This window comes from Loxodonta africana, chromosome 4 (genome assembly GCF_030014295.1).
Source record: "Loxodonta africana isolate mLoxAfr1 chromosome 4, mLoxAfr1.hap2, whole genome shotgun sequence".
NCBI lineage: Eukaryota > Metazoa > Chordata > Mammalia > Proboscidea > Elephantidae > Loxodonta > Loxodonta africana.
In genome coordinates this window covers 70441669-70465641 of record NC_087345.1, presented here as the reverse complement: position 1 = coordinate 70465641, position 23973 = coordinate 70441669, and the positions used below count along the sequence as shown (strand labels likewise).

At 41.6% G+C, this 23973-nt stretch overlaps 1 protein-coding gene across 1 annotated transcript in view; it reads right to left on the bottom strand.

Moving 5' to 3' along the window:
- Nucleotides 1-23973, bottom strand: part of GRIP1 (glutamate receptor interacting protein 1) — a 793654-nt gene that overhangs the window by 17581 nt on the left and 752100 nt on the right. The window contains exons 20-22 of the mRNA XM_010598620.3: nt 21142-21298; nt 19582-19693; nt 14897-15130 (exon numbers count right to left, since the gene is read on the bottom strand). Of these exons, the coding sequence (XP_010596922.3) occupies nt 14897-15130; nt 19582-19693; nt 21142-21298 (503 nt within the window). The remainder of the gene's footprint in view (nt 1-14896; nt 15131-19581; nt 19694-21141; nt 21299-23973) is intronic.

Below are 23973 nucleotides of genomic sequence, written 5' to 3'. Positions count from 1 at the left end.
ATGTGGGCCTCCTTGATTCACAAGCCACCTGAAGCTCTGGGTGGTAAACACACTCTCTGTAATGGTTAATTTTATGTGGCAACATGGCTAGGCTATGGTGTCCGGTTGTTTGGTCAAACAATAGTCTAGTTGTTGTTGTGAAGGTATTTTGTTGATGTGATTAACATCATCAGTTGACTAAGTAAAGGAGATTACTCTTGATAGTGTTGCTGGGCCTTATCCAATTAGTTGAAGACCTTAAGAGCTAAAATGAGGAGTTTCCAGTCTGCTACCTAACCTACAGATTTTGTGCTTGCCAATCCCCACACCCCATAAGTGTGTGAGCCAGTTCCTTAAAATAAATCTACACACACACACACACACACACACACACACACACATCTATCTATCCACCTGCCTGTCTATCCATCTATCTATCTATCATCTATCTGTCTATCTATGCACACTATTGATTCTGTTTCTCTGGAGAACATTGACTAATACACCCTCCACCCATCCTCTGGGCTTGTGGAAATTCAGGGCCAGGCTCACCCTTGCTGGGGTGGAGGAATGACAACAACTGACCGAACTCCCATCACACTGAGCACACAGTCACTTGATATCAGACAAAGCATTGATTTTATTTTCTCATTTCAGGTGTTGCTTGCTGACACTACTCAGGGCTTCTGACAAAGAAAGCTCTTTCCTCATCTAAGGGAAGGAAGAGATAGAATTAGAGAGGGGATCCCCATGTGTCAAAACCTTCAATGTGACAAGCCCTGGGCTAGATGGTTACCAATTAATCCTTACCATAGCCCTGTAAGATGTGTAATATAGATAGAACAATGGTGGTAGAGAGCAAGAACAGACTGTCTCAGTTATCCAGGGCTGCTATAACAGAAATACCACAATTAGATGGCTTTAACAAACAGAAATTTATTCTCTCACAGTCTAGTAGGCTAGAAGTCCAAATTCAGGGTGCCAGCTCCAGAGTTAGGCTTTCTCTCTCTGTCAGCTCTGGAGGAAGGTCCTTGTCATCAATCTTCCCTGGTTGAGGAGCTTCTCAGTGCAGGGACCCTGGGTCCAAAGGATGCACTCTGCTCCTGGTACTACTTTCTTGGTGGTATGAAGTCCTTCATTCTCTCTTTTATATCTCAAGAGAGTGGCTCAAAATACAACCTAATCCTGTAGATTGGTCCTACCTCATTAACATAACTGCCTCTAATCCTGCCTCATTAACATCATAGAGGTTAGGATTGACAACAACAGGATAATCACATCAGATCACAAAATGGTGGACAACCACACAATACTGGCCATCACGGCCTGGCCAAGTTGACACGTTTTTGGGGGACACAATTCAATCCACGCCACAGGCTAATCTCCAAGAACCTGGAAATTAGAAATAATGTGTGACCCTGTAAGAGTTCCATCTTCCATAAGTGGACATCCTATGAATAAAACAATACGTAATAACTTATAAAAAACTTATAAATAAACATATTACATATTTGCTCAGAACAGAGATGTACAAAGATCAGAATGAGATGAATAGTTCCCAGGTCCGAGTCAGTTTTAAGGGAAGCTATTAACATTTCTGAAGAGGGGATGGTGGATTCATGTTAGAAGTGATAAGACAAATGATCAAAAACTTAGGAGTAAGGCACACTAGAACACTATCTAACAAGGTCGCCTAAGGGTCATTTGAGTGTAGGGGACTGCAACTCTGAATTTCCAGTTCTACTACTTAGAGCTCAGACTCTGAAAGGTGGATGGTAACTTGTAGAAAACTGATAAGATGCAAATTGAGTTCTGTCTGGTAGAAATGCAAATAGTTTCTGTCCCCTAGAAAAGATAGGCTCAAAGGCTATGATTTTATTCCCCTGTAAGTCACTGAGCAGCTCTGAGTCGGAGAAATCTTATTCCAACTTCCCCCCGCTCCCCCGACTCTGAGATATATTTACGAAGTTTCGTTATCCTCCTTTGAACAAGTTTGTCATCCTGTTGGTTTCTTATTAATGAGAAAAACAAACAAAATTTTGACATGAGCCAATTACTTGTATAAGAACCATGTTTTTTACATTGTATAAAGTATGTTTGGGCAGAATCCTAGACAATGGAAGGTGACGGAAATGATATATTTTCAGGATTGATCCAGGCTGGATGTCATTACTCATTCAAATGTACAACCCAAACTCCAACCTTTGTTTCAAAATTCCATGTTTCCCCCAACAACGTCTGATCACCAGGTGTCCTGGTTTTACTGGAGATAATATGCTTGTCAGACTGACACAGTGACTGGTAACTAGAAACATGTCTATTTCTCTTTGTACATGGAGTTTCAGTCTGGTTCACAGTTCAGCCTCTGGTGGTGCTAAGGCAGCAGTCTGGAGCTTATTGAAGTCTGGGATACTGAGGAGATCCCATTGTCTGGGTTTTTGGGAAAGTAAGGCTGTGGCTAGACTGAATGGTGGTGACTGCACCAGGGAAAATGCTGTCTTGAGACTTCTCCCTCTCCTGATAAAAGGCAGTCCTGCCCTAACTTTGCTAAACGAGAAAACTGAGGTTCAGAGAAGTGATACAACTAATAAGAGACAGGCTGTGACCCAAACCTATGTCTGTCTGATGATGAACTTTGTGTTCTAATTTACCACTCCTTGCTTGAAGAAAGAGAAGCTGGATCTAGCAAAGTGTTAAAAACCAGCTGCCGTTGAGTCAATTCCAATGCACGGCGACCCCATGTGTGTTAGAATAGAACTGTGCTCCATAAGGTTTTCAGTGGCTGATTTCCCTGGAAGTAGGTTGCCAGGCCTTTCTTCCCCAGTGCCTCTGGGTAGACTCAAACTTCCAACCTTTTGGTTAGCAGCCAAGCTCTTAACCATGTGAACCACCCAGGGACTCCTAGAAAAGTGTATTAGATAAAAGCAAAAAGTTCATATATTCGGCTTGTTGTTTTTAGCTTCTAGTGGCTTCCATACTAAGACAATTGCAACGCTAGCTACTAGAAGAAGGTCTAGGCTTGATCTTGAGGACTAGCTTGATCTTCAGGGCTAACTCGAAATATTTAGTGAAGGAAAAGACATATGTGAAAATAATATGTATATATCTCCATTACTGCGAAAGAAGCTGGCATTAAATACAGAAAATGACACTTCTTCCAAGGAGTAAAACAATTTTTCCATATCAAGAAGAACAAAGCTCCTCTCTTAAAAAACTCAAATATATTGGGAAAAAAAAACCCAAAAAAACGACATACTTCTGTGGGGGTAAAGTTGACGGGAGTAAAAGCAGCTGCATAAAATAAAGGGGTCCTTATGAGTGACTCCAATGTTCTAGAGCCATGCTACTAGTGGCCACAAATAAAAGAAGATGCTGGAAAAGCATTCTAAAAACCTTTATGTAAGAAAAAAAAAAAATAGCTGCCTACAGTTAAGGAATATAATTTTATTGAATATCACAAATAGCAGGATAATAAGAAATTGAGATATGATTAGAAAGAAATAAATTCAGGCAACTCTGAATGTGGGCAACTTCCCATTCTACAAATTCTTTTGCCTGAAAGTATGCAAAGAAGTGAAGCTAGACTTCATCTCAGAAATAGATTAAGTGGACACCAAAGGATATTTAAGCTTCAGAAAGCAAAGAAGAGTTATCAGTGAATTGTAGCTAAGATCACAGGTTCCTTATCTTCTAAGGGGAAGAATCTGTGATAAGCTGCAGTACAAACCAGAATTCATTTTAAAGATAAAATGCATGGGCCCCAGGGTCTAAGCTTGCCCTCCTTTCTTCTTTATCCTGTCACCCAGCTGTTGCCTATGACTTTCCTGAAACAGAATAATCATCTCCAGTTAGCTATAACCTAAGGGAGTGAGTCTCAATCTTTACTGCTCAAAAGAATCCCTTGAGGAGCTTGCTAAAATGTGGACTCTTGGCCCATACTCCCCTAAAATCCTGACAAGGTAGGTCTGGGAGGGGGCTTAGGAATCTGCATTTCAACAGGTACCCACTATGGTCATGATAGAAATCCTCAGAGGGTCACACCTCAAACTGTTATCTAAGGGCATAGTTCTCAAACTGTTGGTTGAGACCCACTAATGAATCTTGAAATCAGTTCAAGGTGATCAGTATTTGAAAAAGAAAGAAATGGAAAGTATCAGTGTATTTGATGCAGTAGGAAGTCTCTGGGTATAAAGAGTCAAGAGCTCAACTACTAGCCGTAAAGGTCCGTGGTTCTAACCCACCCAGAGGCACCTGGGAAGACAGGCCTGGCGATCTGCTCCAGAAAGGCCACAGCCTTGAATGCCTTATGGAGCAGTTCCACTCCGCACGCATGGGGTTGCCGTGGGTCGGAATTGACTCGATGGCAACTAACAACTGGACAGTAAAATTTTGATATATTTAAGTAAAGGTATATGTATGTACTGAATTGTGAAGGAAAACATATTTCACACTGGGCGTCTCATTCAAAAGAAGCAGTGGCCTAAGAGAATATCAGTATCCCTTTTTTGTGACCCTGTCACTGCTCTCCCCATCCCCACCTGCTGCTGTTAGTTGCCATGGCGCTGATTCTGACTCAAGGCAACCCCATCTATGCAGAGGAGAACTTCTCCATAGCATCGTAACCCCATGTGTTTACTCCACAAGGTTTTCATGACTGTGACTTTTCAGAAGCAGATCGCCAGCCCTGACTTCTGAGGCTCCCTGGGTGGGTTCAAACTGGAAACGTTTTGGCTAGTAGTTTGCACCACCCAGGGAATCCCCCACTCCCACAAATGACCGAATTATCACTCCAGCTTCAACGTCTCTCCCATCCATGTTGCCAGAAAGGGAAGTTTGTCCTCAAGTGTCAGGAACGACAACTAGCTTTTTGGCTTGAGGAATGAATGTGGACAACTTGACAGAAGACCTTACATCGACCCTGACTGAGCCTTAGACACAACAGATGATGTGAAAGAAAGAAAACTATTTGATTCTGACCTGAACTGGGGACCTTCTTAGCTAAGCTAGACAGGAAGACAAGGAAGGGCTGGGAAGAACGGATGGAAATAGAGGCGCAAGTGGAGAGTAAGTTGAAGCCCAAGAAACTGGAAGATAAGCCAATACTTTATTCTTTCTGTATGAAGATGATATTAGTAACCCACCATCAGGAGATGGAATCTGTCCCTTCCCTAGCAATGGGGATGAATCCTTGCTCATTCACATCCTCTTGATTCACCTTTTAGCAAAAATAGTAAGTGCTGAGGAAACGCTGGTGGCATAATGGTTAAATGCTTACGGCTGTTAACCAAGAGATTGGCAGTTTGAATCCACCAGGCGCTCCTTGGCAACTCTATTTTTTTTTGGTTTTGGTAGGTGCTGGCCTGAATATGAACAGGAAACATAACCAGCCAAGTGGGAAACAGTCATAAGAGAGGCAGCAACAAGAAAATGACACTACGTGTGTTCAGAACGGTGTGTTGATTTACCTCACCCAGCCTCTCCACTCTGGTCTTTGCAGCCCCTGGGAATTCCACCACTACATCTATATAGAAAAGCCTGACGAAGGGGCTCAGGGCACTGAAATCCAGTCCTCGCTCTGCTTGCCAAGCTGGGAACTCTGGCTTGGAGTTATTTTCAGCTAGAGGAATGGGTGTTTTCTAATTCTCTGACCCCCTTCTCACCCCACTACCCATGATTTCCACAAAGGTTTAGTACAGGCTTAGTAGCAGCCCAGGAGTCCCTGGGTGGTGCAAAGGTTAATGTGCTGGCTGCTAACTGAAAGGTTGGAGGTTCAAGTCCACTCAGAGACACCTCAGAAGAGAGGCCTTGCGATCTATTTCTGAAAAATCAGCCATTGAAAACTGTATAGAGCATAGTTGTACTCTGAAACACACAGGGTCGCCATGAGTCAGAATCGACTTGAGGGCAACTGGTTAGTGGCAACCTCTGCCACCAAAAAAAAAAAAAAAAAAAACCTGTTTCCGTGTAGTCAATTCGGCCTCATAGCAGCCCTATATAGAGTAGAACTGCCCCACAGGGTTTCTAAGGAGCCGCCAGTGGATTCGAACTGCCGACCTTTTGGTTAGCAGCCAAGCTCTTAATCACTGCACCACCAGGGCTCCAGTAGCAACCCAGTGAGAGGATAATTCAATTCCAACCACAAGTCCCTGTGCTTTTTCACCTTGACAGGTTATCTTCCAGTGTTCAAAAGATACTCACATGTAAGACACAAGCACAGTTACCAGTCTTTGCTCTGAGATAATTGGCTTTTCTAAGGGCCATTTCTCTTCCTGAGCACTTTAGAATTGGAGGGGGTATTTAACAATAGGAGCCTTGGTGGTGCACTGGTTAAGAGCACAGCTGCCTACCAAAAGGTAAGCAGTTCAAATCCACCAGCCACTCCTTAGAGACCATATGGGGCAGTTCTACTCTGTCCTATAGGGTTCCTACGAGTCAGAATTGACTTGATGGCAATGGATTTGGTTTTTGATATTTAACAACAAGCTTTTTGGATAGCCTGTCAGAGTAACTGAATTCATTAAAAGAAAAAAAAAAAACAAAGATACCCCAGATGTGAGGACAGATCATACCAAGATTTTCATGGTGGAACCAAGGCCCCTCTGCCATGCCGTCACTTTACTAGATAATGTTAGGAGTCTCATAATGTATAAGACACCTTCTACTGTTTACTTCTGAAAGTATTATTTTGTTTGGGATCAATTCACAAGAAAAACGAAGCTACGTGGGAAATGCACTTACTGCCACCATGGAAAAACAAGCATCTTGTTTAGTAGGTCAAGTTGGCCTTGCCCAGTCTATGAGCTTGTGACCTCCTAGTTCATGCTCTGCTATATAAATCTTCCAACCAGGCCATCCACTGCCACTCATTTTGCTGGTAAGTGGATGATACTTTTCATTTTATTTTTGTACAAGATTTTCAGCACAGCCATCTTTTGTATGTGACAACTGTAACAACTAGTCCATCAAGTCCACTGTCATTATCTTTGCTAAATGCTTTCAGCGCAAGGAGGGATGGGGAGACAGGTCTTTTGTATTGCTGGGCTATCAATAATCTTCCTTTGAGGAGACTGTTTCAGTGCAGAAGGAAAATGACTATTTTATACCTGCTGTTTCCCTATTCGGAAACCCTGGTGGCGTAGTGGTTAGCTGCTACTGCTGCTAACCAAAAGGTCGGCAGTTCAAATCCACCAGCCGCTCCATGGAAACCATATGGGGCAGTTCTACTCTATCCTACAGGGTTGCTATGAGTCAGAATTGACTCGACAGCAATGGGTATATTTCCTGTAGTCTGTAAATGGGGATAGGAGCCCTGGTGGTGTAGTGGTTAAAGCGCTCAGCTGCTAACCAAAAGGTCAGCTGTTCGAACCCACCAGCTGCTCTGCGGGAGAAAGATGTGGTAGTCTGCTTCCATAAAGACTTACAGCATTAGAAATCCTATTGGGCTGTTCTACCTCATCCTATAGGGTTGCTATGAGTCAGAATTGACTAGATGGCAGTGAGTTTTGAGTAAATGGGTATAGTAAATACCTGCTAAGGAGGAATGTTGTGAATGCGAAAAAAAAAAATATTTAGCACATAGTAGGCACTCATTAAGGAATCCTGGTGGTGTAGTGGTTAAGCACTTGGCTGCTAACCAAAAGGTCGGCAGTTCGAACCCATCAGCCGCTCTGCAGAAGAAAGATGTGGCAGTCTGCTTCTGTACAGATTACAGCCTTGGAAACACTATTGGGCAGTTCTACTCTGTCCTATAGGGTTGCTAAGAGTTGGAATTGACTCGATGGCACCGGGGTTTTTTAGGCACACAATAGGGCCCTATGTGGTACAAATGGTTTGTACTTGACTGTTAAGCTAAGGTTTATGGCTTGAACCCACCCAGTGGCACTGTGGAAGAAAGGCCAGGTGATCTGCTTCAGTCAAGAGTCCTAAAGACCAAACCCATTGCCAAAACCATTTTTACGGAAGCAGATCACCAGGCCTCTCCTCCACAGTGCCACTGGGCAGGTCTGAACCATCAACCTTTAGGTTAGTAGTCTAGCACAAACCTTTTGTACTACAGAAGGACCATCCATAAAGATTAAAAAAAAAAAAGATTACAACCAAGAAAATCCTATGGAGCAGTTCTACTCTGTAACACATGGGGTCACCGTGACGTTGGAATCGACTCAACGGCAATGAGTTTGGTTTCTTGGTTTTAGACACTCAATACATAATGATATTCTTTCCCTTTCCGGCCGAAGGAGGGTGGTTTATCATGTGTGCTCTTTTCTCGTCTGGGCAGTAGAAGCTTTAGAGAGGAGAGGAAGACAGTGTTCACAGACACTGAGGGAACCGGGAGGGGCCAGGCCCCTTCTTGGAACAGCAGAATTAGCCTTGAATCCTAATAGTGTTTGTTAGGATATGTGACAGGCAGTGAGACTGGGTGCTTACCAAGTGCGCACATCGATGCAGGGTAATCTGGATGAACAAGCCAACCTGTGGCATAGGGTTAAATCTGGGTCCTTGTACTAAAATGTCAGAAACCTTTTTGTTTTTCTTTATGTCTGCCGTTTCCAACCTGTGGTTGGCAAGAAAAACGTGGAATTTCTGGCTCCTCCTGTCCAGCCCCATGATGGTATGTGCTGTGCCTTCTCCACCCTGCCTCCCAGGCAGAGCACAGCACTCAGAGTCCAGAGCTTAATACGTGCTTGGTAAGCTGAATGAAATTTGGTTGGAGTTATAAATCGTCTTTTTCTAATAAATTCATTCATAATCCATTATCTACAATTCACAGTTTGGGATTCTTTAAAATCTAGTGAAGACTTCAAAATACTTGCAAAGCAATTTGAATGTAGAATCCTTCTGGATTTTTTTCTTTTTTTAGTTTTTTCAGTCTTTTCCAGTTGTTTGGATCTATACCGAATTCCACAGAAATTTTTTTTTTTTGTGATGCACTTTACTGAGTTCTTCAGAATATTTAAATTCGTTTCCTTGCTCCTGGGCTGGTGTGCCCCCCCTTTAGTCTCCTGTTGTTTTCTGGGCCTGTCTAATCTTTGGCTGAAGAGTGAGGCTCAGGAGTGACTTCATTACTGAGCTAAAAGGGTGTTCAGGGGCTATACTCTTAGGGCCTCACATTCTTTATGAAATGAAGCAAGATGTAAATGCACACATCCATAGAATTAGTCCTTTTGTCTCCAGTCTCCTTGCTCCCAACGCATACTTTAAAAACACAAATCTGATCACGTCTCTTTTCTTCTGAAAGTGCTTCAATGTGATTTCTAGCTTTCACTCTAACAACCAAACTTGTTAATAAATCATCATCATCATCATAACTTCAGCTAACATTTATCAAGCATCAACTTTGTCACGCCCTTTTCTAAGCTCTTTATCAAACCAAACCAAACCCATTACCACTGAGTCAGTTCCGAGTCATAGCGACCTTATAGGACAGAGTAGAACTGCTCCATAGGGTTTCCAAGGCTGAAATCTTTACGGAAGCAGATTGCCATATCTTTCTCCTGTGGAGCAGCTGGTGGGTTCAAGCTGCTGACCTTCCAGTGAGCAGCCAAATGATTTAACCACTGCACCATCAGGGTTCCTAAGCTTTTTATAAACCAAGAACCAAACCCATTGCCGTAAAGTCGATTCCAACTCATGGTGACCCTATACGACAGAGTAAAACTGCCTTACAGGGTTTCCAAGGAGCGGCTGGTGGATTCGAACTGCCAACCTTTTGGTTAGCAGCCAACGCTTGACCACTGTGCCACCAGGGCTCCAAAGCTCTTTATAGGTGTTAATTTAATCCTGAACACAACCTAAGGAATTGGATACTATTACTACCCTCACTTCACAGGTGTGGAAATGAGACATAGGGAGGCTAAGCAACTTACTGAAGGGCATCTAGCTGATATTTGGTAGAACCAGGAAATGAACTCAGGCAATCTGGCTTCAGGACACATGCTTTTAATCTCTATGGCCCATCACACTCTTCATAAACTATGCTCTCTCTAGCCTCTGTGCATAGGGATTCAACTTAAATTCTAAGTTCCAGTCATGTTGGAATATCTGCATTCTCCCAGAGCACCCCAATCTTTGATGCCCTGTACCTGCTTCTTTCTGTGCTTGGAATGCCCTCCCATCTTCCACCTTCCTCTGCATGGTCAATGCCTACTTCTAGGAAGCCTTTCTTCTCCCCTTCCTGGTGCGTTACTCTCCATGTCCCCAAAACAGCCTAGGCTTACTTCTATCATTGTACTTATCCCACTGTCTTCCCACGGTTTCCCAGACTGTCTCCCACTAGACTATGATTTCCTTGAGGATGTACATTATGTTGTTTGAGTGAATAAATGTACAATCCACTCCTAAGTGAAATAATGAATGAATGAGTGGTGAGAGAATAAACCCAGGATTGGAACACTAAGTTATTAGAGCTGAAACTGCCATACTACGATTTCTTTCAACATATCCATTGCTGGATGTGAGATAAATAGGCAGATTATATAAGGTAGTTGTCGTTGTTGTTGTTAGGTGCCGTTGAGTTAGTTCCGACTTACAGCGACCCTATGCACAACAGATCGAAACACTGCCCAGTCCTGAGCCATCCTTACAATCGTTGTTATGCTTGAGCTCACTGTTGCAGCCACTGCGTCAATCCACCTTGTTGAGGGTCTTCCTGTTTTCCACTGATCCTGTACTCTGCCAAGCATGATGTCCTCTCCAGGGACTGATTCCTCCCGACAATATGTCCAAAGTATGTAAGACGCAGTTTCACCATCCTTGCCTCTAAGGAGCATTCTTGCTGTACTTCTTCTAAGACGGATTTGTTCGTTCTTTTGGCAGTCCATAGTATATTGAATATTCTTCGCCAACACCACAATTCAAAGGCATCAATTCTTCTTCGGTCTTTCTTATTCATTGTCCAGCTTTCACATGCATATGATGGGATGGAAAATACCATGGCTTGGGTCAGGCGCACCTTAGTGTTCAAGGTGACATCTTTGCTCTTCGACACTTTGAAGAGGTCCTTTGCAACAAATTTATCCAATGAAATGTGTCTTTTGATTTCTTGACTGCTGCTTCCATGGGTGTTGATTGTGGATCCAAGTAAAATGAAATCCTTGACAACTTTAATCTTTTCTCCATTTATCATGATGTTACTCATTGGTCCAGTTGTGAGGATTTTTGTTTTCTTTATGTTGAGGTGTAATCCATACTGAAGGCTGTGGTCTTTGATCTTCATTAGTGAGTGCTTCAAGTCCTCTTTACTTTCAGCAAGCAAGGTTGTGTCATCTGCATAACACAGGTTGTTAATGAATCTTCCTCCAATCCTGATGCCCCGTTCTTCTTCATATAGTCCAACTTCTCGGATCATTTGTTCAGCATACAGATTAAATACGTATGGTGAAAGAATACAACCCTGACACATACCTTTCCTGACTTTAAACCAATCAGTATCCCCTTATTCTGTCCGAACAACCACCTCTTGATCTATGTAAAGGTTCCTCATGAGCACAGTTAAGTGTTCTGGAATTCCCATTCTTCGCAATGTTATCCATAGTTTGTTATGATCCACACAGTCGAATGCCTTTGCATAGTCAATAAAACACAGGTAAACATCCTTCTGGTGTTCTCTGCTTTCAGCCAGGATCTATCTGACATCAGCAATGACATCCCTGGCTCCGCGTCCTCTTCTGAAACTGGCCTGAATTTCTGGCAGTTCCCTGTTGATATACTGCTGCTGCCGTTTTTGAATGATCTTCAGCAAAATTTTGCTTGCATGTGATATTAATGATATTGTTCTATAATTCACACATTCAGTTGGATCACCTTTCCTGGGAATAGGCATAAGTATGGATCTCTTCCAGTCAGTTGGCCAGGAAGCTGTCTTCCATATTTCTTGGCATAGAGGAGTGAGCACCTCCAGTGCTGCATCTGTTTGTTGAGACATCTCAGTTGATATTCCATCAATTCCTGGAGCCTTTTTTTTTCCGCCAATACCTTCAGAGTAGCTTGGACTTCTTCCTTTGGTACCACTGGTTCCTGATCATATGCCACCTCTTGAAATGGTTGAACATCGACTAATTCTTTTTTGGTATAATGACTCTGTGTATTCCTTCCATCTTCTTTTCATGCTTCCTGCGTCGTTTAATATTTTCCCCATGGAATCCTTCACTACTGCAACTCGAGGCTTGAATTTTTTGACTAATTTCAGTTCTTTCAGCTTGAAAAACGCTGAGTGTGTTCTTCCCTTTTGGTTTTCCATCTCCAGCTCTTTGCACATGTCATTATAATAACTTACTTTGTCTTCTCGAGATGCCCTTTGAAAGCTTCTCTTCAGTTCTTTTACTTCCTCAATTCTTCCTTTTGCTTTAGTTTCTCGACGTTCGAGAGCAAGTTCCAGAGTCTCCTCTGACACCCATCTTGGTCTTTTCTTTCTTTCTTGTCTTTTCAATGACCTCTTGCTTTCTGCATCTATGATGTCCTTGATGTCATGCCACAACTCGGCTGATCTTCGGCCACTAGTGTTCAGTGCGTCAAATCTATTCTTCAGATGGTCTCTAAATTCAGGTGGGATATACTCAGGGTCATATTTTGGCTCTCGTGGACTTGCTCTGATTTTCTTCAGTTTCAGCTTGAACTTGCATATGAGCAATTGATGGTCTGTTCCACAGTTAGGCCCTGGCCTTGTTCTGACTGATGATATTGAGCTTTTCTATCGTCTCTTTCCACAGATGTAGTCAATTTGATTTCTGTGTGTTCAATCTGGTGAGGTCCATGTGTATAGTCACCATTTATGTTGGTGAAAGAAGGTATTTGCAATGAAGAAGTTATTGGTATTGCAAAATTCTATCATTCAATCTCTGGCATTGTTTCTATCACCAAGGCCATATTTTCCAACTACTGACCCTTCTGCGTTTCCAACTTTCGCATTCCAGTTGCCAGTAATTATCAATGCATCTGGATTGCATGTTTGATTAATTTCAGACTGCAGCAGCTGATAAAAATCTTCTATTTCTTCATCTTTGTTCCTAGTGGTTGGTGTGTAAATTTGAATAATAGTCGTATTAACTGGTCTTCCTTGTAGGCGTATGGATATTATCCTATCACTGACAGCGTTGTACTTCAGGGTAGATCTTGAAACGTTCTTTTTGACAATGAATGCAACACCATTCCTCTTCGAGTTGTCATTCCCAGCATAGTAGACTATATGATTGTCCAATTCAAAATGGCCAAACAGTCCATTTCAGCTCACTAATGCCTAGGATATTGATGTTTATGCATTTCATTTCATTTTTGACGATTTCCAATTTTCCTAGATTCATACTTCGTACATTCCAGGTTCCAATTATTAATGGATGTTTGCAGCTGTTTCTTCTCATTTTGAGTTGTGTCACATCAGCAAATGAAGACCCCAAAAGCTTTACTCCATCCATGTCATTACGGTTGACTCTACTTTGAAGAGGCAGCTCTTCCCCAGTCATCTTTTGAGTGCCTTCCAACCTGGGGGGCTCATCTTCCAGCACTATATCAGACAATGTTTCGCTGCTATTCATAAGGTTTTCACTGGCTAATGCTTTTCAGAAGTAGACAGCCAGGTCCTTCTTCCTAGTCTGTCTTAGTCTGGAAGCTGAGCTGAAACCTGTCCTCCATGGGTGACTCTGCTGGTATCTGAATACCAGTGGCATAGCTTCCAGCAACACAGCAACACGCAAGCCCCCACAGTACGACAAACTGACAGACAGGTGGGGGATAAGGTAGTCGGGGATACCGAAAAAGGAAAAGGGAGTGGCTTGACTGTTACCTTCTCTCAGTCTGACATTTATTTACTCTTCCTGGTGAGACAACTAATCTTTGGTTAATGATTATTAACTGCATGGAGGGTCTTGGTTCTCAAGAAAATTGGGCTGGGATTTTTACTATCTACACGCCTTTGTGTATTACCAGAACATAAAGCATTAGATATGGTGGTGGTGGAGAAAAGAAAAACTAAGATACCTTCCTACCACTGCTCTCTTTGGGCCAGAAAAAAAAAAAAAAAAAAACCCACTGCCATCAAGTCGACTCCCACTCCTAGCAACCCCACAGGGTTTCCAAGGGCTCCACAAATACTCACTTTCATAACCCATTGCTGTTGAATTGATTCTGACTCACAGCAACCCTATAGGACAGAGTAGAACTGCTTGTAGGGTTTTCAAGGAGCGGCTGGTGGATTCGAACTGCCGACCTTTTGGTTAGCAGCTGAACGCTTAACCACTTAGCCATCAGACCTCCATCATAAGAAGTGTTGTTTAAACTCTGCTGGCTCCTCTACCATTCAGCTCTGTGCGCAATTGTGCGTTTTCTTCCATGAATTAAAGGGAGGCAACTATTCACATGTCATAGACAAGGAAAGAAACAGGCAGGGCTTAGTCTGTCCTTGCCCAAGACATCTAAATTATGTCTCTGTCTCAAAGAGACCTTCATGTCCCCTGGATAACCCAACCTTCTACTGATAAGTTTTTAACTAAGACCTAAGCCTTCGCACATTAAACTGGAAATCTCCCTTTCAGTGAATTTATGAGTGTATTATGATGTTCAGAAAAATCCTCCCTCTCTTCCAATAAAGTTTTACAGAATAATAGACCAGTTCATCAAAGCTCCAGGTGACAACGGAGTCTTAAACTTTTAAAAGAAGATTTGGTCCATCTTATTTTTATATATTTAAATATATTTTTGATAAATACATTGCTTGAAAGCCAGTTGATAATGTTTTCTAGAATAATCTCCCAGAGATCATGTTTTGAGAACAAGAAGGTCTCTGCAGACCTGCTGCTAAGCTCTGACTTCTTTCCTTGGCTGAGCCCACAGGAAAATGTCATTACTCTCCTTGCATCAGGATGTTCACACTGTGCAGAATGATTACTCAATTTGACCCCAAGGAAACAGAAGAAAGCTTACTGACCTTATGTAGCTCCACAGGAGTCGGGGACATGATATCCTTCATTTCTTGCTTCATTTTTCTCAGGGTTACAGACTTCCTGCCCACATCTGAGGGCAGGGTGTTGCTTCGAGTCGTTTGGCTATAGTGCGGTCGAGAGGTGCTCCGTTCCTGGAAGCTGGCCTGTCGCCCCAGTTGACTGCGGGGTGCTGGGGCCTCGTGATTCAAACTCATCGTGCTCCCCGACATGATTGTTGCCTGTGGCATTGACAATTTTCAGAAACAATTAAGCCAGGGACTAAAGAAAGTGTCTGGTTGCTCAACATTAAGCACAGTTCTCCCTTTGCCCAGTCAAAATACAGTCTCTTCAGGGCATACCCAAAGGCTGGAGAATGGATGTACTAATTGAACTATGAAAGGCTGGGGAAATTCTTTGCAAGTGACATTTATAACGCACATCTCAAATTTAATTTAAGTACTTAAGCTACTGACTTTATTTAATCAAATACCACCCCTGGCAGTTTTGAGGCAAATTGAAAAGCTCTAATATTTGCTTACTGCAATCTACACTTCAAGCATTAGCTTTCTATGGCGTGGAATTCACGAGGCCGCCTTCAACAGATCTTACAGAAATGAACTAAGAACTTCCCAGTGGGGGCCAGGCTGTCTCTTTCTGCAGCGCTGCCTCCAGCTCCAACTGGAGCTAACACTTGGCTGGGAGGGGGTTACTGATACAAAGGAGAGGGATTCTCCCCAGTGCTGCCTGCTGAGCACTTGTATGTTGTCTTTTTCCTTTGGCCAAGTGGCCTGCCCCAGAAGCTTGTAGATCAGTAGGCCTCCACATCATTTGGTGAGGGTCAGTGTGTCTTAGACATAGAGCTGTCGTGTCAGATCTATGGAGAAGTTAAAAAGTATTCGTTATTGAATTCAACCCTTTGCTAAAAAGCTGTTTAAGACTTGGATTGAATTTAACAATTGAAATGGGAAGTCTTCTCAGTTTCAAATGTTGTTTTTTGTTTTTTTTGTTAGTTGCTGTCGACTTGATTCTGACTCATGGTGATTAAATGTGTGTAGAGTAGAACTGTTTTAATAGGGTTCTCAAGGGTGTGACCTTTATGAAGCAGATTGCCAGGTCTGTCAGGTGCCTCTGGGTGGTTTTGAACTGTCAACCTTTTGGCCACTAGTTCAGTGCCTGTTTGCGCCACCCAGGGTCCCCAGTTTCAAATACGTTCCCCAAATAACAGAAGGAATGGCAAGATTAGATCTCAAATATGACCGTGTTTCAGAACCGAAACATAAAAAGGATGTGAAAGCAGTATCATGTTGGGATATTCATTTCCCATGCTTAGAAGATGTTAAAATTTTGAAAATATGACTATAGCTAGCTCTATGGTCCTAGATGTGATAGCTATATAAACTAGCATAAGTAAGTATGACTTAAATAATGGGAACAGAAAACAAGTTCCATATACTGTGATTGGCTGCGTGGTCTACTTGTTTATATTAATACTCATGCAACTAACAACAGAAGCTTAATTTATTGAATAATGAGAATGTTTTCACTCATTTTAAGCCTCACAACTCTAGGAAGTAGGCACTGTTATTTCTAATTTAAAGGTGAGGAAACTGAGGCACAAAGAGGCTGACTTACTTAAGGTCACTGAGCTAGTAAACCTGCCAAAGCACTATTAAAACTATTGAGAGCACACTGCAAAGTGAATAGCGTTTTCATTTGTCATGTCTCTGAGATTTTATAATTCCAAGATTCACTTGGTGTTCAGGTATACATGTGTCACTAATAAGATACTTTGAATGACAGCTAAGTATTGGCACACATGGACATTAAGTCTTTTGAAAAACAAAACACAAAAAATAAATATCAATATCCTGACCAGATTGGTTATTTCCCTGATAATTTTAAAAACAAAAGTTATTATTGTAAAAAAAAAAACACCTTATGATTATGGAGCATTAACATGCTGAGTGCTGTATGTATGCGTGTGTGTGTGTAGAACACCATTTATTACTCATGAAACCCTATAGGGTAGCTATTACAATTATTATACCTTTCATTTCAGTTAAGGAAAGGAATGCCTAGATGATACGCAACTTGCCCTCAGAGTTGGGGGTTGGAACCCTAACAATCTGTTACCAGAACCCTTGCTTTTGACTACCAGGCTATATTGCTTCTCAGTCTTAGGTTGAACCATATAACAATTTCATATGGTTCAACTTAATATTTAAACAAGTGCAAGGGTTATCTAGAGCCCTGGGGGCATGGTGGTTAAGAGTTCGGCTGCTAACCTAAAGGATGGCAGTTCAAATCCACCAGCCACTTCTTGGAAGCCCTATGGGGCAGTTCTACTCTGTTGTATAGGGTCACTGTGAGTTGGAATCAACTTGATGGCAATGAGTATAGGGGTTATCTATATTATGGTTTATTTCAGATAAGCACCCTATGATTGTTTTCTTACTGTGGTGACTATCATCTATTGTTTTCACCTACTTAGATTAATTATTTGCTTTGTTGATATCTAGCTTCTATATTCATCTCTTATGGGACCAGCAAGAAATACTTTGAAAGTCAAATCAATGCTCATTAATCAAGAAATGGCAAAATAATAATAGAGTTAATTTTTATTGAACATTTATTAAGTGTTATAAACTGTGTTAGGTGTCATATAAGCATTAGCTCATTATACTCCCAATATTTTAGAGAAGAAATATCTGCTAAGAAGGGTTAAGTAACTTGCCCAGTCTTCTAGTTAGAATTTTTCCTCTTTGTTAAAACTATGCATTTTCAGTGCTAAAGTTGAATTAAAATTATTGCTAGCAATAGGGAAAATACAAAATTAATTCATTTTCATGTCAATTCTAATCATTTTTGGTCTTAGCTAATCTTCTGCATTTATTACTGTTATAATGTGCTTTAATTTTTAATACTGTACTGGATATAGATTTCATATACAGAAATCTAGTTCCAATATTATTTTTTTAATATAACTGTACTTTCAATCAAGGGGTTGGAGTTCATTTAAACTAATAAAGAATATTTATTGTACATGATAAAAATTATATATCAGTTAACTTATTTATGAATTCCCCAGTCATTTGTCCTAGCTTAAGACTTTAATTTCTCTTTGGTTTATAAATTCAACTCATTTCTTTTCTGCACTTATGATTTCAAGGGCCACACCCGCCTCAAACTAGGTTAGAGAAAACTTACAGGTTATTGCAACTTAATTTCTATGATGATGGATGTTGTTTTCATAAGATAGTTCAATTTCTAGGTGAAAATACAACCTCATCGTATTACTTTCTACATCATCTTTTTACTTTATGTAAAAGAAGCTATCAGAAGAATAGCTTCAAAAGAGAAGTATCAGAATTCAAAATACAAAAGATGTACAAGCCAGAACAAGCTTTCAAAAGCAGGGGTATGTTCAGGAATTACTAATCATTCGTGCTAATTTTTCAGTTTGGGCCCCTTTACCTGATCATTCTACATACAGGAAGTGGTAAAAGCTTAAATAAGCCATCTGATACTTATACATTCTATTCTTTTTGAAACTTGCATAAAAAGGAATCAATTGCTAACATCTTGATTTATTTAAGTTTTTTGGATTATCCATCTCCGGGTCCTTTAACTGTGCTCTGAAGCTGAAATTCATGCCAGGTAAGACCATGATGTTTACAAATTCAAACTAATATTTTTCTTTATAATTCTCTTTGCAGATTCACAAACATTAGGATCACACAAAATATCCACGCATGCGATCGAGAAGCAAAATAATATAAAGATGAGTAACCATTTTGGAATTGCAATAGTTTCACCCAGTTATGCCATTCACATTCCTTACGGTGACCTGGGGACCCCATATGACATCAAAATAAAAATGAGATTTTTGCCACTTTATTTCTTACAGCTCAGAAAATTTAAAAGAACATAAAAGGAAACAGTCCAGGACTTCCCAGACCAAAGCGTGAATTCTGTCAGCAAATTCATGGCTTTGACTCAAGAACTCACCAGGAGTTGGGCTATTATACTCCATCTCACTCCTCCTTGAATTCACACTAAATTATAATATGGAATCAGGATTTTCAATTAACAGGGCAGTAGTATGTAATATTTTGGCTGCTTATAAAACAGACCAGCCTTTTTCACCAGCTATATTAGCATCTACTTTAAGGGCAAAATACATAAAATTTCCTCTTATGTTCCTCTTAACGATCAAATTAACTTCTATACCAGGTACAAATGAAAACATGCCAAAGACTCCTTTCTAAAGCAATTAAGAGAATGAGACGCGCCACTGCTGGGAGACTTAGCTTGCTTCTTAGCGGTTTGGAGGGAAACAGTCAGGTACAGTCAGGGTTAGCGGGGAGCAATGGCAGAAGCCACAAGTCAGTAAGCTTGGGAGGTGGAAATAGGGAAATAAATACTTTCAACTGCATTATATAAAGTCAAATCGCTTTCCAGAAGGCAAGAGGGGAGGGAAGGCAGCTTCACAAGCAAAAATATAAACATAAAGGGTAGGTACCAAGAGAGTCATGTTTCTCAAAGACAGACGCCTGTCAGCTTTCTCCTGTGGAAAGGGGTTAAAGCTTTTAAATGAACTGGTATGATAAATGCAAAAGAAAAAGGACCAAAAAAAAAAAAAAAAAATGAATGTAGAAACGATAAAATTAAGTAGCAGGACTGAGGCTACCTCAAGTTCTCTCAGAATTCCTGACTGTCCACAGGTTTCTAAATCCTCCAGCGCTTGAGACCAGAAATTCTCCTCCTGCTCCACCTCAGCACCGTCAGGAGCCCCTGCAAAACTGTTGTCAAGAAGCACAGTCTGGGTTAAGAACTTTATAAACGTGATTTCTTTTTCCTGTGTCCAGAATCTCTCTCCTTCACCTCAAACACACCATAGAGACAGACTCATTTTGGATCTGGCTTTCTTCCAACTGTGAACTCCAAGTAAAGCCAGGTCCAGTGTAAGGATGGTTTGTTGCTGGGTGCCACTGAGTCAATTTTTGACCCACAGTGACCCAATGTGACAGGCTAGAACTGTTCCATAGAGTTTCCTAGGCTATAATTTCTAGGGAAGAAGCCTTGGTGGCACAGTGGTTAAAGTACTCAGCTGCTAACCAAAAGGTTGGCAGCTTAAACCCATCAACCGTTCTATTGGAGAAAGATGTCGCAGTCTGCTTCCACAAAGATTTCTGCTTTGGAAACCCTATGGGCAGTTCTACTCTGTCCTATAGGGTCGCTATGAGTTTGAATTGACTTGACAGCAAGAGGTTTGGTTTTTTTTTTTAGTCTTTAGGGGTATAGATGGCCAAGTCTTTTCTCCTGAGGAGCTGAGAAGCCACTAGGTGGTTTAGAACCATTGACCTTTCCATTAACAGCCAAACTGCTTAACCATTGCACCACCAGGGCTCCTTACTGTTGTTTTAAGAAACACAAAGTGTTGTGAAAAAGGAAATGATGGATCACAGTCTTACTAACTGAATTTCAGAATATTCATGGATCCTGCTGAATGAGCTGTACCAACATGGCACTGTGTCGGAATATTTTTCAGCTGCTGTATCTACAGGGAAAGATTAATCTAAATCTAAATTTTCTCTAACATAGAGAAAAAAGTTTTTTCCACATGTTATGAGCATCATTGTAAATCAATTAAGTGCTATCACTGTTTATGAATTTCCTTAAAATATTTTTGTGAGGAACAAAATGCCAAAATATACTTCTCAGTTAAAAATATGTGGCCCTCAAAGTGTCTTTATTTATTTATTTCAAATGTAACTTAGAAGCCCTGGTGGCACAGTGGTTAAGAGATACAGCTGCTAACTAAGAGGTTGGCTGTTCGAATCCACCAAATGCTCCTTGGAAGCCCTATGGGGTAGCTCTGCTTTGTCCTGTGGGGTCGCTATGAGTCAGGATTGACTCGACGACAGTGGGTTTTCAATGTGAAACTACCTTCTAAGAGAGAGGAAAGGGGGCTAGTTGTCACCAAGTGAGGACACACAGTACAGAGGCCTATTTTGCCAAGTGCTGCTACTATTTCATTAGGGGAACCCAACTCTTGCTTTGTGTGTGGTGGTGCCCAGGCTGTAGACAGGCACAAGTTTTAGATTCCTGCCATGTGGCCAGGATGGGCAATGACAGCAGTTTCAAGAAGCCTGTGCCAACAGTCTGTGCCCCTGGAACTCAGGAAGTCAGATCTGGCCTAAATTATCACAGTCATCTTTGAAACGGCAGCAATGGATGAGAACCTTACCCACTGGCTGTGGACCGGTCCCAGTCTTCATTACTCAGCCCCACATCTGGGTAGGTCTGGCTTCGTGGCTTAGTGACCGGGGACAAACTGCCTCTCTGTTTCGGACTCCTCCAGTCATAGGTGTTAAAGTTGTATCCTGAGGCCTGAAAGCCAGTGCCTAAAACATAAACAAGGGGTTACAGTCTGCTTTTGAGAACACCTGAAGAAAGACCTGTTTAGTAACGTGGTATCTTTCATCATTTATGTTATTTTGTTGAAGGGGGCAGACTGTAGCTATATTTGGGATCATGACCATTAAGATAATATTACAATCTTACATTCAAAGCACATTCACACATATTATCTCAACTGACTCTTACAGTAACCCTGAGGTAAGATTCTTAGACCCACACAGGAGCGGCCACTGCTCTGGTCTGTGCTTCATATGGCTCCTGCTCTCCTCTGTCTGAGCAAGAAATCGGCTGGGCCAAGAGGATGTGCCCACCAGAACTGCACCCACCCCTTTCTAGAGCAAGCTCCAGAAAGTCAGAGCCCTGAATTTCTTGCCCAGATGGCTCTATGTCCAGCTGTAGGGAGTGTGAGGGCATCTTACCCAAGTCTGCCCTCCTGAGAATGGAATTTTTTACTGGATGTGGATCCCAGACCTAAGAGTGGCCAAGGGACAGCTGGTTATGGGGGTGTGGATGGAGCCTGGACATGGCGGGTAAGTGCCTATAAATGTTCGGAGTGGGCCTGAGGACTGCTTAGTCCAATGAGAAATGACATTGTTAGCAAGAATGGGGGTCGAAAACAACAGCAACAACAATATCAAACACAGGTTATTGTGTTGTTACTTGCGGCTGAGTTGACTCTAACTCATGGTGACCTTATGCATAATAGAACGAAACGTTGGCCAGTCCTGTTCCATCTTCATGATTGTTGACATGTTTGCATCTTCCAGCACTGTATCAAACAATGCTCTGTTGTGATCTGTAAGGTTTTCACGGCTGATTTTTGGAAGCAGATCACCAGGCCTTTCTTCCTAGTCTGTCTTAGCCCGGAAGCTCCACTGAAACTGTCTACCATGGTTGACACTGTTAGTATTTGAAATACAGTGGCATAGCTTCCAGCATCGTAGAAATGTACAAGCCACCCCAGCAAAACAAACTGACAGGCAGGTCAGTGAACACACAGTGGTTGCTTTTTATGGACCCAGGACTTCAGTAAGTGCTTTATTTGTATCACTTTAATTATTCTTCACAACCATCTTTGAAGGTAGGTACTAATAACATTTGCATTTTACAGATGAGGATACTGAAGGCTTAGGACAGTATTTAAGTATCGGGGTACTCGCAAATTTGCCAGGGGTTCCAGGCATAATTATGGAGACTCAGTTTCCAGGTCCTCAAGTTCCATATGAACTTCTTCCCAAAACTTACCTAGCCGAGAAAGTGCCCGGGGTCTGAGGTCTAGGTCTCCTTTCTTACTTCCCCCTTCACAGTTGTCCTTTTCTTACTTTTCAAATTTCTCATCCATCTCAAAAGTTTGATAGAGCTTTGCCCGGGGGCATAAAAACTCTCAGCCTCTAAGTCCAGGCATAATTTGAGAAAACGTCTCTCCTGAGAGAAGGTCTCTTGGGAGAAGCGCCTTATTTCAACCAGGCACAGTCTCATGGCAAGGCTTTTTGCTCCTCTTACTCATCTATCTCTGTCTCTTAGAATTAAAATTCAGAAGTACTAGCGAGAGTTGTCAGGGTTGGAAGGATGGTGTATTATTATGTTTATTTGAATTGCAAAATGAAGACTGACTTCTTTTCTGACAGGGAGTTAAGTTTGATTAGCTTGATGGGTGAGACAGTGAGGACTGGCTTTGGTAATTAGCTTATATAATGGATGGTTTCCCCGAATTTGAATGAGCTCAATCTGTGGCTTCAAGATTTTGACAAAAATATATTTAAAGCATATGCACAACAAACTGGAAATTACAGTATTTGTGGGTATTTGAATTTTGGGAACAAATTTTAGATAACAACTTTAAATGTGCAATGCGATATGCAGGCTTTCAAAAAATTAGGGGGGAGGCTGAAATGGGACCAGGAGCTTGATTTCGGTCTGACTGTATAGCTTGTACTATTAATCACCAAATACTGCTTCATCTAACACTTCAGGTTGTGGCCCATTTGTGTGTGTATATATATACTGGGTGGAGCCCTGGGGGCACAGTGGTTAAGAGCTCAGGCTGCTAACCAAAAGGTTGGCAGTTTGAATCCACCAGCTGCTCCTTAGAAACCCTATGAGGCAGCTCTATTCTGTCCTATAGAGTCACTATGAGTTGGAATCGACTCAATGGCAATTTAAAAAAAAAATTATTTTATGTACTGGTTTTCAATATAACATATATTTCTTACTGTGTTTAACAAACACCTAATATAGCAAACATGCCTGTGCCCATTCTTCATGTATGTTAAATGACCTGATCATGTAAAACGATGTCTCAGTGACATCCCTGCTATCCTCCCCATTCACTTTCTCTCCACTTGTTAGGCCTACAGTGACATCCTTGCTACAACTTGAAACCAGTTGCCGTTGAGTTAACCCAGGCCCATGGCAACCCCATGCATATCAGAGTAGAACTGGGCTCCATAACGTTTCCGATGGCTGACTTTTCACAAGTAGATCACCAGGCCTTTCTTCTGAGGCTTCTCTGGGTGGACTCGAAGAACCTCAATCCTTTCAGTTGCAGCTGTGCAAGTTAACTGTTTGCACCACCTAGGAACTCCTGCTACAAGTTAGAGCTCAGGAAAAGTAGAATGCCCAAAGGACAAAATACTCTGATCAAAAGGATTACATCTCA